The sequence below is a fragment of the Cupressus sempervirens genome, chromosome 11, assembly GCF_028749045.1.
Source record: "Cupressus sempervirens isolate cs-2001-9-10 chromosome 11, ASM2874904v1, whole genome shotgun sequence".
NCBI classification, from domain to species: domain Eukaryota; kingdom Viridiplantae; phylum Streptophyta; class Pinopsida; order Cupressales; family Cupressaceae; genus Cupressus; species Cupressus sempervirens.
Window position 1 is genome coordinate 451,645,449 of NC_143128.1, and position 19,890 is coordinate 451,665,338.

Below are 19,890 nucleotides of genomic sequence, written 5' to 3' on the forward strand. Positions count from 1 at the left end.
CAGTATTGTGTTAGCAGAGGCTACAGATGCAATGTGGTTTGGAGACCAGTTTGGTGCAAGCACGGGACAAATGTGAAAGTGGTGTGATAGAAACAAATTTATCTTGTTGTAGTTAGTTAGTTAATGTATTCCGTTTTGTTAATCTCTCTCAAATACTTTGTAATTGTCGTCCGGAGACAATTTTTTCTTTTGGGGGGGTTGATGTTGTTGATAAAATGTATAGTGTAGCCGACGGGTAGAGTAGTATCCAAACGGGCGCATGAAGCTTGAGTCACCCCTTCGGAAAGGTATATATACACATCCAAGATGGACTTTGAAATCATCATTGTGATCATTGTAGTCATTATATTCGGATTGTAATCAGTAAGTCCATATATGAATAAAGTATTTGTTCTGCGTTGAATCGTGCTATACTACATGTGTTAAAGTTTCTTACCCTGTATGTTAAACACAGATCTGGATTGACTCAAAGACTATATCATCCACTATGGGATGGAAGCTTGCCATCTTCAGAAGATGGGACTAGAGGCTACAATTATTTGACTTAGGTGATTATGGGAGATTACTTGCAGGGACGCCAGTGAGTTTTCCATCATATTGACATGTATCTGAGAGGGTTGGCTACTTCTAGATCACAGAGTTCTCGCATAGATACATGGTTACAGGGGGATTATGGTAATTGTTTCAAGTTGGATTACTTGTAGAGTCAACACATCAATGGGAGTCTAGTAAAGGTTGGATATAGTTTGTGGGATTGTATATACCTTAAATGACTTGTATTTTATCATAGCCGATGGTTGTGAGAGCAACTTTCTTTGGGACCCAAGTGTTGATAGAGTTAGCATTGTAGTTTGGGTGGGTTCTATTGATTGGCTTCATCAATTTTGGCATGGTGAAGATGAGATCAAAGTTGAGCAGCAAGAGTCTGATGATTTTCGTGGCATATTTATTCTACGATTGGGATTCCTTGGTTGCTTCTAGATTACAGTCAAATTTTGCAATGAAGCATTCTAGCAAGTTCAGTACATTGTGAGGATATTGGTTCATCCTTGGCCTTCTTGGACGTGTTTTGATTTTGATGGATTATACTTGTGCACAGCGGTTGGATAGTTGGTATGATGTTTGTCCTTGTGCAATTGTGAGGAGCGAGATGGGTTGGATTTCCAAGTTGCTCTCTTTTGAGATGTTCACTCCTGCAACACCTACTACTGGATAACTCCACTATTTCCAGCATGATAGCATGGTTATTGTGTGAGTTTGGCAAGTATTATCACTTCCATTTCTGTGTGTATTATAGAAGTTGGTAATATTAAGGACATCATGCAAGTTTCCACTTGGGATCCACGTGGATCATTTCAATGGGAGGTTGTGTATCAAGAGGTTGGGTGGAGAGATTTGTTTCATTCCTTTCTTGATAGAGGTTCGCAAACTCTTGAGCTCCTGCCGCCACTTGACATTAGAGGCATATGTGGTTATAGTTGGAATGAGGTTCTTAGTTGAATAGAGAAATTTTTCTTTTATGGTAGTAGTGCATGGCAGGTTGTTCTGAGTTTGCATGTGAGACAATTTGGGATCCCAACATTCAGTTTATTAGTGCAATTGTTCATGTTGAGTTGCATCACAACTTCAGGGTTGGAAATATTTATACCAGTGTAGCTCCGCAAATCGGCAAAGGGTTAGTCTTGAGGCGGATATGAGATCCAGGCATTTGGTTTCAATAGACAGGTGCATGATGCTTAACGGTAAGCAATCTCTAGGAAGGGAGAACTATAATGTACCCTTTTCTAGACCATTAATTTTTGATATGTTGTTATCCCATTTTGCCTTGGTACCTTGGTCCCATGGGAATATCAGGATTTCTCAAGGATCGAAATGAGTTCTGGCCTAGGCACTTTCAGTTTTTGGCCAAACATTGTTGTTTTACAGTTTCGAGATAATATTTATAGTAAGTCAATAGGTTCAACATTCTTGGCATTTTAGTGTTGGACTAGGAGCATCTCCTCGAGACCTCTCCAACAAGCTATCACACATGATTAGCCAAGTCCATCTGATCAATAATTTTAATGACTTAAGATTTAAATGGTTTATTAATAAAGTGATTATTGAACATAAGTTCGTATTATTAAATGTTACTGATTCATTATAAGAGCACTTTATTCTCAAGGGGAAAAGGGGTTATTTTAAAGGGGAAAAAAGAAACAGAGAAAGGAATGTGAAGAATCACCAAGTTGGGCTTATAAGAAAAAAGTAAGCTCATTAGCAGCCCTGGTTTATGATTTGATTTCTTCTCTTGGAGAATTTGGAAGCTCATCTTTCAGCCAGTTTGAGGACATAAACACTTAAGCTTGGAGGTAGTTGATAGAAGCCTATTGTCTGCTGGAGATATTACACAAGTATCTCACTTACCCTTAAAATCTCTATTTCATATTATCAAATCTGGCTGTAGTTTTTTGTGTTTACGAGATTCAGTTATTGTACCGCTGAAGATTGAAATGTAAAAACAATTCTAAAGCTATATTTTTATCTGAGTATTTTGGTCTTTATGCTGGATAATCTGAAATCTATTGCATGAATTTATCTGTTTATATTTCCGAAATTTATTTTGAGAGAATTTGGGGAAAATATCCATTGGGGATCTTGCATACTTAATAGTGTGTTTGATGTAGGACTATACTAATCTTTATGTAGTACTATACTAATCTTTATCTTTGCAAGTTGGCTTGCTCAAGATTAAAATGTGTAAGACTCCCCCTTGATCTGAAAATTTAATTCTGAATTCTTTCCTGAATTTTTCACTTTCTGATTTTATTGGCAATTTCTGAATTTTTTGTCTTTTCAGATATAGAAGACAAAACAGGAAGGAATAATAGGAACTAGGAAAAAGGAAAATCAAATAAGATTTAACAACTTAAGATTTTATATGCAATAAGTGAAATCTGAAACATACCCTTACTCCAAAGCAAATAACAGCATGTAAGTATCACCAATCTGGAGTTATTTTGTACAGCAGCCAAGTCTGGTCTTGTAAGTCTTCTGTTGCAATGATATTCCTGATTTCCTAGAGCTGGCAGGCAAGCACAAAGTGAATGCCTAGCAGGAGCTAATGAATTTGTCGCTGGTCAAGATGATACTAATGGATGTGTGTAGTCTGATACAACAGGAAACTGATCCGTTTGTTCTCCAAAAACTCACATCACACCTGAGTACAGTTTGTACTTGTAGACAAAGAAATGGCTAGCTGTAGGAATATATGTTATTGGATGTAGTGTGCCTGAATGCTCAGATCTGTCCCTTATCTCTGATACTAACACTAAAACTCTGCCTATACCCTTTGTCACAATCTGAAAATGAATTCCTTCTACTGGTTCTCTAAATAAAATAATAAATCAAACCCTTGGGAGGTCCTTCACACATTTAGGTTCTCCAATCTGCAAGAGTTTTCATCCTTACAGCCTATGAAATCTGCCCTGGTTGCCACAGCTCTGAAAACTCTGAACTTTTGTAAAAATGACATGAAAAGTGATTGATCATATGAGAGCCCAACATACTCTTTTTTTCCTTCTCCAAACCTAACTCTATTTTAGGGTTTCATTACTTTATTAAATTTATTTTTATTCCTCTCCTTAGTAGCATCTACTTCATGGGGCCCTTATTTCTAAAATGTCTTTTTAAAACAACCTTTTTCCTCCCCAGGTGGCCATAGTCATCCACTTGACCTCTTCAATTGACACTAGCAATGCACCTGGTACCCAAGTAATATCTAGATATAGTAGGCCAATTGTCAGACTCCTAAAAATTAGAGCATCTCCTAAAAAATAGAAAACTACCCCTAATCATCCTAAATGGCTCATACAGCATACCAAGCCACCTCCTAGTCTCCTACAAAATAGAAGGTTTTCTCTGAACATTTGAAATGGCTCATCAAGTCCCATGAAAGGCTTAACAAGCTCTAGGTAGTCAACATATGAACTACCAGTCTCCTAAACATAGGAACTCCTAAAAATTAGTAGACTAGCTTTGAGCATCTAAAACACCACACAAACCTCCCCAAAGGGCCACAAGACCCCTAAATAGGATCCCTATCTATTGCATTAGCCTACAAGAACCTTGTTGATAGCCTAATCTCTAATAAACAATTACACTAGGAAAGGTACAAAAATGGGGGCATTAACAATGTACCATCCTTGGAGAACAGGTCTACTACTCCATAATGCTAGGCTCTTGCATAATGAAATCCACCCTCAAACTAGCCTAGAAGCACATTAGGATGGGAAGGGATTGTAGGATCACTTTACAACATTTCTAGCTAAGATGTTAGGCTAGTCTTCACATAATCTTGAACATATACCTTTAATCTCAACCAATAAAAGCCACACTCCAACAATTATGATAATCCTCCTCTGCCTTGTGCACCCTACTTACACAAATCATGGCATTCCTTTTTCACACCTTTCCACTTTGAGATGTACAACAATTCCTAAGTGAATGTTTAGAGCCTATCCATGACATGGAATGTCTGAGTTCCACTTTGTAGAACTTGTCGGATCAATTGTGTTGCCTTGGAATATATTTCTAGTATCTAGAACGTCATCAACTAAGACCATCCGACTATCAAATCCTTTTACATCATACCTTTGTTAAATGGCTGTGAGCTAATCTTTCTATCTCAATGCATCTACAATCACAATTTGTTTGTCAAGGTTATACACAATGTCCATGTCCAACTCGGATAGGAACTCACATCTCACCTACTTTGGGTGACCTTAGAGAAAGCTTAAAATATGTGAAGCTTATGTAGAACATATTTAAAGTGAAGGGCACCTTGAAATATCCCAAACCCGATATTTACTCAATTTCCTTTTTAACAGTACATTTCGGACTGAACATTGCAGATGTATTAGGAAAACAATAGAAAACCCAGTAGAAAGCCCAAGATAATTAACCAGCTTCTTCTTGAATATAATATTCGAAACTCAAATATAGGCAAATGTAATATGATGCAACAGTAAAACTAGAAGATTCTCCACAAGATAATAACCCATTCTTTTCCAAAATTACATTAAGATTCGAGCATATAACCATGCATTACAAACCAGTAATATAAAACCAGTAAACTCTTATAACTCCTTAGAATATGTTATTGCATTATACAATAGCAATACTATAACCAGCACTAACAAATCCAATCTTAAATACAGTTTAACAGTCAGATTGGAAGACTAGAACAAGAACCTGTAAGGACATATGAAACACCTAAATTGATGTCTCCAGGACAATGGGTTTGTGTCAATTGTCTGTCAGCATGAGAAGCTACGTCCTCGTACTAGCTAAAAGATGAAGTTTTCCAAATACTCTCGCAAGAGAGAAACTGAAATCTAAAATAATAAATCCAAGCATGCCTAGAAATGAGCCTCTTTACCTTTTTAATACACAAACTAAGACTCTTCGACTCCCCTCTGGCTTTTGTCATATTCCCTTGTGACTCTTCAACTTCCCTCTACCATTTCATCTTATTCCTCCTTGACCTTTTGCCTTCTTTATAACATTAAATTGACCTTTTAATAGTTTAAGTCTACACTCTCCTAGTCAATTTTAACATTATATATAATAAGACTCCAATATTTCTAATGTTTCAAAAAGGGGACATTACAAATCTCCCCTCCTTAAAATTGCTTGTCCTCAAGCAATTAGTACCAGGATCCCATACGTATGGGCAAGTAGACCTATAGCCCAAACTGAAAGCAAATCCAGACACACTGCAAAGCCAGGTCACTCTGCAACCCATCCATCAACCCGATCCCTGGGTCCCATATAAAACTATGAAATATCACTACACCTGTAGACTGTACAACTCTACTTATCCTCGCATCCAATCTCACACTGAGTAGAGATATAACCAAATCCTCAATAAGCCATAGATATAGGCTATCAACACCTGGATCCCAAACCTTGTTGTCATAACCAGCCGATATGATAAGGTAGAAATGTATCCATGAACTACTCATAACCCAGCAGATGGTGACAACCCGACCTAAATAGATGACGTAAACAAGCTGCTCAAAAATTGAAGGTAACACCCTAGGCACAACAAATACCATACTGTCATCTTCAATCTGGAGAACCTCTGAGTACATAGATACTATGAATAAGAATGAAGTTGAAAGAGCATTTCCTATGATCAACACATAACTCTCCTCAATACTACACCAAAAACTATCCAAAGGCTGATGTAAATAATCCAACCAACTCCTGTATGGTGTGAAATCAGGAACCCTATGTGGACTAATCCAATGATGCACAACCATAGTCAAATCACCACTCCCATCCTGTGACCAAGTTTCGCTGTTAAGAATAGTAGCTTGATCCTCTTCCTGGAATCCAAGAGGAACTCTCTCCTCTACCTTAAAATGTGCATTATTGGAAATCCAAACAGCATCTACCTCAAACAGAGGGTTGTCTATAAGTTGAATGTGTTCTAAAGTTTTGGAACTTGATCGCTTGGGGCAACTATCAAAAGCATACGTCTACTAAATGCTATCAAGTTAATCAATTACCTCTAGGAAAAATTCCTGCCTCTCTTTATCCTCTTGTTCCTGAGAGTGTTTCGTGATCCTAATCTAATTTTTTGCTTCCTGAAGGGAAATCCGAGCATCATTTAATGCCTCTTGTGTTTCCTTAAGCTCTCTATTGAGCTCCTTAATCTCATTCCTTTCTTTATTCAGCTGATCAACATGTATTTCAACAACCTTAAGAATGTTATCCCTGTCGAAAAGCAAATACAAACATTCTGATTTCATAGATTCAAGGGCTGTCTTGACCACCTGCAGATCAGCAATAGGCCAATCTCCTTTATCTTCCCTTTGTGCCTTCCTGTAAAGATCATCAACCATCTTGTGAGTGCTGTCATAATGTACCAAAGATGCCACAACTCTATCTTCATTAACCTTCAACTGGTTCTTTAAGGTATGCATTCCATGGTTATCATTTGTATATAATGATTCATCATACAAAGTCCTTATCATGCTATTACCTTGTGTACAACCGACTTTATCAACTTGCTCGTTGAGGTTACCCTCCCATTCACCAACATAGAAACTTGCACCCTAAGTAACATCCTCTACATGATTGCTAGAAGGTTGTAACTCAATGGTCGTTGACTGCTCCTCTTTAACAAGAACCTCTATTTGATGATTTTGTTCTGCTGGAAATTCCTCATACACATTTTTGCCTTGGTCTTTTGCGAAGAGATCCTGAACCAATTCCAAATACTTTCTTTTCGCCATATCAATCTTCTTTTGCTACTCTAGGTGAAAATCCATATAATCACTAAACGGTAAGTCATCCTGAACTTGGGTAGGAAGTTTTTGATACTCTGATTGTGGCACTAACAGTCCAAAGTATTCAGCTCTTTCTATATCTCTTTTTGTGTCTTCGTGTTTCAGACTACACCATCTATGTTCACCACCTCCAACCTTCTTTACATTAGTATTACTTCTTGGCAACAAACTTCTTGTATTTACATGTCTCTTGGAGTAATTGTAAAATTCTTGCTTTTCCCCATAGCAATCAGATGAAGTCTGCATAAGATTAGTTTTTTGGGACTTGCTTGGGCTAGCATGCCTAGTTGGTTTGAACTCTAGATCTTTGTCAAAATTGTTTTTCAGCCTCTCTTCGTGATTTCCATCATCTGATTTTTTTAAAGACATGTTGTTTTGAGCCACAAAAAAGTTGTTATTACCAACTTCCAAATTATATTAACCCGTTAAAGTTTTGAGGATGTTTTCTTCATTATAATCTTGACGATGATCCTTCTGCATCCCACGCACATGATAGGGATACTAATCCTTCTCCATGGAAGACTGCTTTGAGTTCTGTATCTGTGGAGAGTGCCCATTTCTTCCTCCAATTAAAGACAATTTCCTGCAGTATCTTCTACAGTATTATTGCCATTTTCTGCATTGATTAAGCTGCCTTCATAGCCATCTCATTTAGACCTATTTCTTTTTCTCAATTTTCCTCATATTGTGCTTCATTTATTGTAATGTCCCAGGTTAGCAATGGAGTGATTAGCAGATTTTTTTTTACAAAAAAATGGCTGCGAATATGTTCTTGAATGAGGTCCATACAGTGAGGGCAGCTGTTTGAAGTAGCCATACGGTAGAGAGGATGAGTTGCAGAGGTCGTATGGAGCTCAAGAAAGTATGTACGGAGTCACAAGAAGCCGTACGACAGTTAACCTGGCTGTTATGAAGATATCTGGCCGTACACTAGACAAGACAATCCATACGGATGTTATAGAGGACTGTATGGTGTATTTAGAAGGTCATACTGTGTTTATGGAAGGTCGTACGATGACTTGAACAGACCATACGGTGATTTCAGCATGGCCGTACGGAGGATGCAAATGGAGAATGTGTGACCATACGTTGTAATCAAAAACCTCAAGCCATACAGTGATGTGATGAATAGCACGGATTGATGGATGAGGGCCGTAAGGATGAGGAATACACAGTTAGGTATCTAGGACCGAAACACAATCTTTCTCATACACAAACACAAAAAATGTTGATGAAATCCACACAACAATAGAAACTCGAATGCGAATAATGATTGTCGAAAGATAATGCTCCGATTTGCCAGATCCGAGTGAAGTAATACATGCAACAACAGAATAGGGTGAGGGTTGAATCCCACCAAAACCGCATGAGCCAAATAGTCAAGATCTTTCACTTCCGAAATGGCGAATTACAGAGAACTCCAACAAGAATTCGCAGTATAGAGAAAAATAATACAAAGCATGCCTACAGACTACCTACAAGCCATGCTTAAACACTAGCCTGGAAACTTTCCGAGGGTGTACAAAGATAGCCGACGGCAACACAAACTACGGAAATAAAAAATAAAAAATGGGTCTGAGATACATTAAATCAATCAGCCCATTACAAAATTTTGATTTATTATTTATTTTATGACGGGAACAGTACAGTCCTCTCATCCCAAATTTTGCTTGTCCTCAAGCAAATGCAACACCGGGTGTTGAAGAATGTGCTCACCCTCCCACGTCGCATCGTCCAACGGCAAGTGTGACCAACGTACCAAGTATTCCTTTACAGTGCAATTCCGTAGGGCCCTCTCACGTAGTTCGAGGATCTCAGCAGGTTCCAAAATGAGCTTTCTTTCTTCATTCAGTGGCAGAAGGTTGTTAGCAACTGTGACATTTTGCCCTACGGCTTTCTTCAGACAAGAGACATGGAAGACATTATGAATACGGCTACGCTTCGGAAGTTTTAGCTCATAGGCAACTTCACCAATGCGACAAGTTATACAATAGAGGCCATAGAATCGAGATTTTAGTTTCTCTTTTCCCTTTTTTTGAGTGAGGATTGTCGATATGGCTAGAGCCATAGATAGACCAAATCCCCCACTTCAAAACTTCTCTCCACTCTATGTCTGTCAACATACATCTTCTGTTGATTTTGTGCCCTCTGTAGATTTTCCTTCAAGCATCTCAGAATATCTTGTCCCTCCTGAAGCCATTCCCTCGCCCTTGGTGCGCAACTGTCGCCCAAAACTATGTCGATGAAGGAAAGGGATTCGTACCTGTACAAAGCCTTGAAGGGTGTCATTCCGATGGACATGTGGTACGTGGCATTGTAGCAATATTCTCCCAAATGGATCCATTTTACCCACGCTCACTGTTGTGCCGAAACATAGTTCTGAAGGTAGCCTTCAAGCCATTTGTTCACAATCATTGTTTGTCCGTCTGTTTGCGAGTTGTAACTTGTACTTGGCAATAGTTCTATTCCTGCCATCCGAAATAGTTCTGTCTAGAATATACTAATGAATCGCCCATCCCGCTCACTAACGATGTTTCAGGTAACCCATGTAGACGAAAGACTTCTCTAAAGAACAGATCGGCAACTTGTGCAGCCTGAAGGTCGGAGGGGATGGCGAAGAAATGTGCATACTTTGTTAATTGTCAACCACCACAAAAATACAATCCTTTCCATTTACCTTGGGAAGTCCTGTTATGAAATCCATCGATATACTTTCCCACTTACATTCAGGAATTGGCAAAGGTTGTAGCAACCCAACATGTACAGTATGTTCGAACTTGTTCTCCTAGCAGATCGTACACTCTCTTACATACTGCAACACGTCCCCTTTAAGTCCTTTCCATGAAAACCTCTCCCGAAGACTTCTGTAAGTTTTGAGGAAACCCGAGTGTCCAGCTAGGGGTGAGTCTTGTACTTCCTTCAAGATTTTCTGCTTTAGTTTGGATTCTGGCACCAAATATATCCAGTTTTTATAGTAGATGATGTCATCTACCACTCTATACCGATCATCATGTGTGTGGCCATCCATTATTTCATAGGCAAATGTATTTTTGGAATATTCTACTAACAGATGTGCCTTCCAGTCAGCTAAAATCTGGTCTAGTGAGCAGATGGTGGGTTTCCGGGACAAGGCATCTGCAACCACATTGTTTTTCTCTTTCACATATTCAATGTCAAAATCAAAAGCTTGAACCTTGCTTACCCATTTTTGTTGTCATTCGTTCAAGTCCTGTTGCTCCAGAAAATATCTCAACCTATTGTGATCCATACGAACAACAAACTTGGCACCCACCAAATATTGCCGGAACTTGGTTAATGCATGAACGATGGCCAACATTTCTTTGTCGTAGATGGAATATAGGCGTTTTGCTAGCGTAAGCTTCCTGCTCTCATAAGCGATGGGGTGTCTATCTTGCATCAATACCCCTCCAATGCCTTCCCCGGACGCATCACATTCCAAAATGAACAGTCGAGTGAAATCAAGTACTGCAAGTACGGAACAAGTGCTCATGGCCTCCTTCAGCTTGTCAAAGGTGAGTTGTGCCTTTTCATTCTATTGGAAAGACCCCTTTGTTAGATCCGTTAAAGGTGCGCTAAGCTAAGAGAATCCTTTAACGAAGCTCCTGTAGTAACTACACAATCCGAAAAATCCTTGCAAATCCGTGAGTTATTTTGGGGGAGGCCAGTTATGGATAGCCTGAATCTTCTTCTGATGCACTTGAACTACGTATTTACTGACAACATTCCCCAAGTACAATATTTCTGCCATACCAAATTCACATTTGGACTGCTTGGCAAACAAGGACTATTCCTCCATGATACTTAGAACTTCATTCAAATGCTTCAAGTGCTCCTCCCATGTCCTGCTATAAATAAGAAGATCATCAAAGAATACCAATAAATACTTATGCAATTGCTTGTTGAAGATGTGGTTCATGCATGACTGAAATGTAGCAGGTGCATTGGTCAATCCGAACGGCATGACCAAAAACTCATAATGTCCGTAGTGACAACAGAAAGTCATCTTCTCCACATCTTCCCTCATGCGGATCTGATGGTATCCGAAACGGAAATCTATTTTTGGAAAATAGACCATGCCATGCAATTCATCCAATAGCTCATCTATCCTTGGAATGGGATATCTATTCTTTTTTTTTGGTTCAACGTGCGGTAGTCTACACACATGCACATCGTCCCGTCCTTTTTGACCATTACCACAAATGATGCGAATGGGCTAGAACTGGGATGGATCCATCCTTTCTCTAGCAATTCCTGAATCGTCCTTTCAATCTCATCTTTGAATTTCTTGGGGTGGTGGTATGGTGTGGTTATGACCGACTTTGCTCCTGATTCCAACTCGATAGTGTGTTCAAACCCTCAATTAGGTGGTATGCCAGGAGGAATATCCATGAAAACTTTATCATGTCTACTTAAAATATCCTAAAGTTCATCATCTTGTGGAGGCGTTTGATGCCCCTTTATAGGTTTCACCGAGATAAAACAATGTGCAGCCCACGCAACGTCATCGTGCCAAAAAATTGCCCCCATCCGATGCACAAAAACTTTCTTCGAACCTTCATTTTCCATTCCTCGAAGGACAACCTCCTTTTCGTCAACAACAAAAGTGAAGTCGATCCATTTGAAACTCTGAGTGTATTCATCAAGGGTCTCCATCCACTGTATGCCAAGAATAACTTCCATGTCAGCCAAGTCCACTATGAAGAAGTCCTCAGTCACCGTGTGATTTACCATTGCGATACTCAGTTGAGGAACAAGGTGCATGCAGGGCAGGAAAGTCCCTCTAGCGACCTTGACCTAGAAGCCTGCGTGCGCCTCTGTAGGTAGACTTCTTCATTTTACCAAGGATGACTTTATGAAATTTAGAGTAGCTCCACTATCCAACATTACCATTACCCATTGTCCTTGAAGGGTACCCTGTACATGGAAAATTGTGCACCTCGGGCTACCGGCCAAGGCAATGGTTCCTCCGCATTGTACCAAAGCAGCAATTCTCTCCATACGGTTTGAACTGATGTTGGTGTCATTGTGGGGTTGATTATCTTCGACCGGCATTTCTTCCTGTTCGTCCTCATCATTGGACACAACCTCAATGTAATGGATCTTCCCTTTTCCAAGGCATCGATGGCTAGGCTCCCAAGGTTCCTTGCAATTCAAACACAATTTCTTCCTTCGGAGTTCTTGTCTGGTAGCTTCATCCAACGTCGGCTTCATGGGCGGAGGTTTGTCCTTCGGAAACGTCAGCGGTTTAGGATGTGAGTAACTTTGAGAGGATGATGCCAATGACGATGCCATACTCTGTGCTTTATTGATTGCTTCAGATAGGATGGCAAGATTGAACCCCTTTACCCAACCTTTCAGAGGTTCTGTCAGTCCATCCATTAAGAGCACTACCCATCTTCTTTCGGAAATGTCCGTGACCAAATCAGAGTTTCTAAAATTCTACAATGAACTAATTGACTGATCCAGTTTGTCTCCCATCAAATCGTTCTATCAATCTCTCCATGAATTCCGCATAAGTGTTTATTTGATCATGCCCTAATGTGATGGTGCCATGGTGCCAGCATTCATGCGCAACTCTCTCCAAGTGCAGTGCGACAAATTTGATTGCTTCTTCTGGCATAGGATTCAGCTGGAAGTAGGTATTGGCTTTCATTACCCATGCTTGTGCAGATATGGTACCGGATCCGTCAAATGGAGAGAGATTTACCTCACTCAACTTTCTTCTAAGATCATCCTTAAAATATCCTTTGTTTCCGCCTCCTGAATATCTCATTCTCAGATCCACGTAATCTTTGTAGGATATATCTTCTTCAAGGTTTGCATTCTTCCAGTCTTCTCTCAGTTGTTCCTACATCTCTTCAAAGGTTGGTTGTCTCCCTCTGTGTTGTGCCTCCATTCGTGGTGAAAAAGTCGGCATGGAAGGTCGAGAGCAGGCTGGCTGAAGGTTTGATTTACCTAACACCGAGTCTGCGCTGTGACCATTTTGTTCTCCGAATATTTTGTTGTCTGCCAACTTCTGGAAGTTTCTTCCATGAGTCACTACGTATCAGTGATCTGTGCCTGATTCCTGGCAAGTTCCCTCAGTAGTGCCACAAGTTCGGCAGTGGTCGATTCTGGTTCGGCAGCCATTCGATCAACGGAATGTGTCCTCTTCCAGCTATAAACTCTCATTCACTGTCCATAGGCTAGCAAGATCGAAGCGCTCTGATACCACTATAATGTCCCAGGCTGGCAATGGAATAATTAGCAAATTTGTTTTTACAAAAAAATGGCTACGAATATGTTCTTGAATGAGGTTCGTACAGTGAGGGCAGCTGTTTGAAGTAGTTGTACGGTGGAGGATGAGTTGCAGAGGTCGTACGGAGCTCAGGAAAGTATGTAACGAGTCACAGGAAGTCATACAACAATCAACCCGACTGTTATGGAGATATCTGGCCGTACACTAGACAAGACAGTCTGTACGGATGTTATAGAGGACTATAGAGTGTATTTAGAAGGTCGTACTGTGTTTATGGAAGGCCATACGATGACTTATAGAAGGTCGTACGGTGACTTGAACAAACCATACGATGATTTCAGCAGGGCCGTACAGAGGATGCAAATGGAGAATGTGACCATACGTTGTAATCAAAAATCTCAAGCCATATAGTGATGTGATGAATAGCATGGATGGATGGATGAGGACCGTACGGATGAGGAATACACAATTTGGTATCTGGGACCGAAACACAATCTTGCTCATACACAAACACATAAAATGTTGATGAAATCCACACAACAATAGAGACTCGAATGCGAATAATGATTGTCGAAAGATAATGCTCCGATTTGCTAGATCCAAGCGAAATAATGCATGCAACAATGGAATAGGGTGAGGGTTGAATCCCACCGAAACCGCACGAGCCAAATAGGGAAGATCTTTCACTTCCAAAATGGCGAATTATAGAGAACTCCAAGAGGAATTCGTAGTACAAAGAAAAATAATCCAAAGCATGCCTACAGACTACCTACAAGCCGTGCTTAAATACCCGTCAAGAAACTTTTCGAGGGTGTACAAAGATAGCTGACGGTGACACAAACTATAGAAACAAAAAATAAAAAATGGGTCCGAGATACATTAAATCAATCGGCCCATTACAAAAGTTTGATTTATTATTTATTTTATAACGGGAACATTACATTTATTCCAAGCTCACTCTGACCTTGTTCATTATATAAGCTTTCCCTTTTAATATCTTGTCCATTTGACATCCTTATAGACTTGTTACCTTTATCCAAATGCTCAGAGTGAGTAGCCACAATCCTTTTATCCACATTATCTTTGTGAGTAGCTACAATCCTATTATCCACATTATCTTTGTTTAATTCAATTTTTCCATGACTGTTAAACCTCTTTCCTTTAACATCCTCCTTTTTGGTGACAATTTGCTTTGTCTCCACCAAGATAGAATCTTGTCCTGAATTTTGAAAAGAATAATCAGTTAAATAACCCTACTCAGCTCATACAATTTGCAAGCTGATTACCAAATAACTCCTTAGACAAATCCTACCCACCTATACTGAAGCTCAGTCGACAAAGATTCTAAATCTACAATTGCAAGTTGAGTTTCCTATTCTTGGCAACAATATATTTTGAATTCTACACAAAATAGACCTTGCTACTGTTTCAAAAGCACAAATTCAAGCCTCATTAGTGTTTCAGATTGAACTTCAAACAAGTACCTTTGCTCTCTACTATAGATCTCCAAATTTTGACTTGCTGAAATTTATTTGTTGTTGAAGCATATCGCTTCAATTCAAACTTGGCAATATTTCACTCGCAAGTCTTCTTTACTTTTCAAAGTTTAGAATCTCAAAACAAACCAGAAATGATCTTCAATACATACAACTCATTTCATTTTCTTAGCCATACTTCTTCAGCCAAGGATATAAGCAATTTTCATCCACCATACTACCTCAAACGAATGAGACACATAACATATATATCTGTTTGGTTTCAACTTCATGCAATTACCAAACTCTTCCAATTTTGTTGCTTTCATCATAAAATCCTTTAAAAATTCCCAGTTAATAAAATAATAACCTTCGGAAAGAATAACCAACTCCAAACTTGTCACTAATGCAAAGATGAATAATGTCTTCAACTTCCGATAATTGTAGCACTAATTATTAAATTGAATATCATTGCAATTTCGGTGTCCTCTGTAGGGTGTGCCTCGTGGGGAAAATTTGGAGAACCGGCTAGTTACTTTCTGTTCACCCGTGAACTGCAAAGCTACAATTTTGTTACCTCCACAGGTTGTGCGTTGAAGTATGACTGACACCCATCTCCTTGGTTCGAACTGAACCTGGTGGGTAATGTCTTTGCCAAGAACCCATACGTTACTTTGAACACAAGTCTACAGTTAATAATTTTTTTGCTTATACTGCCACGTATTTTAGATTACTCAATGTCGAAAAAAAGACTCCTTAGACGTTGTTTCTAGAATTCTACTTTGTTGATCTCCTTTAATAGTTATAGAGACCACAATAGGAAATCGACTATGCGCTTGATAATCCAATAGTAGTTTGGATGTGTATTCCATCGTAATGTTCTCATGCCTATGAAACAAAACTTCGGCTGCACAATATCCCCTCCATTAATAACACAAACCTACCTGACTATTTTAGCCTAGCATTTTGAAATGAATCTTCGATAAATGAGTGTTTGTGCACGTCGACGGAGACCCTTGTTGGGGATGTCATTTCTATTTCCCGCTTTCACCAACAAGAGGATGCCAATATGGATGGTCAACTATACTGGTTCCGGTTTCCTTAAGACTTGTCAAGTCACACAGCCCTTGTTCCAAACACTGCATACTTAGTCACCCATATGAAAACTGACTCTAGAGAATCTGGTGAATAGTGTAGCGCATGATGAGATTATTGGTCCTAGCCTTTCCGTCCAAGTTCTGCAATTCTCACTCAACCAACCGTAGCAGCCTTTGTTGGTCCTACAAGAACTTTTTATTTCCTGAGAACATACATAGCTTCAACCGTGTAGGGCATATTCTATTAAAATTCAGCACCTAGAATTGACCAAATTCAACGCATCAACATGATTGAACTCATTTTGTGTTGCACATGAGAATGTTATATCACATTTCTCCCTCCATGGTTTTGCCTCATCCAAGTACTTGGCTCTTGTATATGTTTTGAGATATTCCCTTAAGCTTCGCTGCTGGACCTTAATTTGTTTCAAAAGATCCAATTTGACAAGGTCAAATCCATCCTCACCAAGAAAATATCCTCTAAAATTTGTATCTATGTGTTTCAGCAAAGATAAATCGTCTCAAAGCTTACTGTCACAAATTATTTACCTTACCATGGAAACTCTTTTCATTAAATTAATCTAGAAAAACTCTATTCATGTGCAGACTCTCAAGCCTTTAACATCTGCAATGCAAGCAATAGAAATTCCCAAAACCCGGTCTAGACTATGTCTCTTTAGTAAAAGTTCCAATAAAAATCCTCTCATAAATAAATAATTCTCAGCTCTAAGGAAGAACTCTAATAAAATCCTTCTACAAATATTTTTGAATAATCCCACGGGATGGCAGGAGAAACCAACTCTGATACCACTGAAATAACTCAAACCCGATATTTGCTCTATTTTGTTTTTAGCAGTACATTTCGGACTGAACATTGCAAATGTATTACGAAAACAATAGAATTCCCAACAGATATTTAACTAGCTTCTTTTTTAATATAATATTCGAAACTCAAATATAGGCAAATGTAATACGATGCAATAGTAAAACTAAAAGATTCTCCACAAGATAATAACCCGTTCTTTCCAAAATTACATTCAAGATTCGAGCATATAACCATGCGTTACAAACCAGTAATATAAAACCAGCAAACTCTATAACTCTTTAGAATATGTTATTGCATTATACAACAACAATTCAATAACCAGCACTAACAAATCCAATGTTAAATACAATTTAACAGTCAGATTGGAAAACTAGAATAAGAATCTATAAGCGCATATGAAACACCTGAATTGATGTCTCCTAGACAATGGGTTTGTGTCCATTGTCTGGTGGCGCGAAGGGCTATGTCCTCATACTACCTAAAAGCTGAAGCTTTCCAAATACTCTTGCAAAACTGAAATCTGAAATAATAAATCCAAGCATGCCCAAGAATGAGTCTCTTTCCCTTTTTAATACACAAACTAAGACTCTTCGACTCCCCGCTAGCTTTCGTCCTATTCCCTTGTGACTCTTCAACTTCCCTCTGGCATTTCGTCTTATTCCTCCTTGACCTTTTGCCTTTTTTATAACATTAAATTGACCTTTTAAGTTTGAGTCTACGCTCTCCTAGTCAATTTTAACATTACATATAATAAGACTTCAATATTTCTAATGTTCCAAAAGCGGACTTTACACACCTCAAGAAGGTAGTGCCTCTAAACCTTCAAATAGTGAACCATGTCATCAACTTTTGTGGGTTGGATAGTTCCTTTCTCAATCATTTACTTTCCAAGAATCAAAAGCAATTGTTGTTCCTCCTACTTGGGACACTGCCCATAGAATAATCTAAAGCATCAATCTTCACCTTGATGTGAATGAAGTCCCATGTGGTTGAGAGAATATGGGATTGTGCTCAATGATACATGAATGATAGGACACATTAATAAAATGAAGTTTAAAAATCAGTTTTCATAGTAGGTCAGCTTGGCATTTAGAAAAAATGAGAGTTAGAATGTGAGATAATCCAAATCTATCAAATGCTACCTTTCACTATGACACCTTACTAAGCTACACTTTTCAAGGGTAGAAGATGACAAAGTTTATTAAAGGACAACTAACATTGAGAATGTAACCAATAGAAATATTAAAAGAATACAGTTATAAGGTCTTATGGGTACCAACATTGCTACCTACTTGCTAACCAAATGTAGAAGAGTGAAACGTCCAAAAAGAAAAAATGTTTTCATGCCCATGAACGAATAAAGTTGAATATCATACCTCAATTTTCAAAACAAAAATATAATAAGGATATGTCTTCTACCAACTAGCTAAATCATATAATGATCAAATCCTGTGGAGGTTTCCAATGAAATACGAAGTACTCTCTAAAGAAAGCAACTTTGTCTCAACTTGTACCCAAATGATACTTTTATGGGTAGAGTTCTTAAACAAGTTTACAAACTGTAATATGATTTTTGAAATCTACAAATGAGTATCAACTCAACTGTTACAAGAGGACAATATATTAGATCAATAATATGGAAAGGAAATTTTGGATCAGCTATCATAAAAATAAAGCAATAGTGACACTCAACTATCATTAAAGAAACATAGCCCACAGAGGCATTGTCAAGAGAGGACTATCTAAAGGGTATGCTTCCTAGTGAGCATAAAACAATCAATTCGTCATTAATCTAAGTTTCATTGTCCATAAAAACTTTTGATAAAAATAGAAGGGTAAGCACTAAAGGAAAGGAATCAAGACAATGTCTAAAAACATAATCACGCTAAACAAAATTAAGTTAATGTGCAGAAGCAATCAAAAGAAATCTATGCCATAAAATAAACACTATAATCTAACTATGAACAAAAATATATAATTCTCACCAAATTTGGTTGCAAGCAATTTTTTTTCATTGTTTCAAAGATCAAGAAAGCCTTTTCAGGACATTTATTCTTCACACATGCCTACAATCAAACAAAAAGCATGTCAGAGCGTTTCCAACTGAGATTTATATTCAAGAATCAAATTTAACAATAAATCCCTTACGTTTAGTTTTGGTGAATCTCTTCAGTGAGTTAGATTATGTCCCATAAGACAATTTATCATACAAAACAATGACATAAATATATTTTATCCATAGATTGTGTAATTAAAAAGCTAAACATGTTTGTATCACCAAAAAATGATACTAAAGCTCATTTTTAGAAAAGGCTGTCTACAATAATTGTCCATGTTGTTATCATCATTACAGAAATAACTAAATTGTAAATTGTGCTGTGCATATTAATAAGTTTTCTCCCCTTCTGGAAAGATCCCACTTGATGCCTTACTAGGACTACAAATGTACTTTTCAGATAGTGGCTACTCTGAGCTGCAACAGTTGCCTCTTCAACCTCTCTTTTGTCAACCAGCAATGCACAAGTATATGTGCTTACCAGGAATCCTACACAGCCAAAATTATTATTCTAACAATTTTGGTTGTTTTTTATTTTTAATGTGTTGCATGTCTAGTTGGTGTCTTCTTTTTCTAGCCATTTTCTTTCAGTCCTAGACATTCAACTTTAATCCAAAAATTAATATTTTTTAGGAATAATAAAATAAACTCTTGCTAAATCCTTGCATGTCTGGCTGGTGATTTATATTGTTTCAGCCGCAGGTCTATTATTAGTTGTATAGGCATCCCTTTCATTCATAGAATTACCAAAATGAAGACTATTGTTGGTGCGATGGCTGATCATTAGTAATATGTATGCCTAAATTTGTTGGCCACAACAACTGTTTCCATTTGTTTTAA

General features: G+C 38.3%; 1 protein-coding gene across 4 annotated transcripts in view; it reads right to left on the minus strand.

Moving 5' to 3' along the window:
* Nucleotides 1-19,890, minus strand: part of LOC149530352 (Tetratricopeptide repeat (TPR)-like superfamily protein) — a 287,943-nt gene that overhangs the window by 131,692 nt on the left and 136,361 nt on the right. For all 4 annotated transcript variants that reach the window (XM_089811938.1, XM_089811941.1, XM_089811939.1 and 1 more), the window contains one exon: nucleotides 18,980-19,060. In XM_089811938.1, coding sequence (XP_089668064.1) covers nucleotides 18,980-19,060 — 81 coding nt within the window. The remainder of the gene's footprint in view (nucleotides 1-18,979; nucleotides 19,061-19,890) is intronic.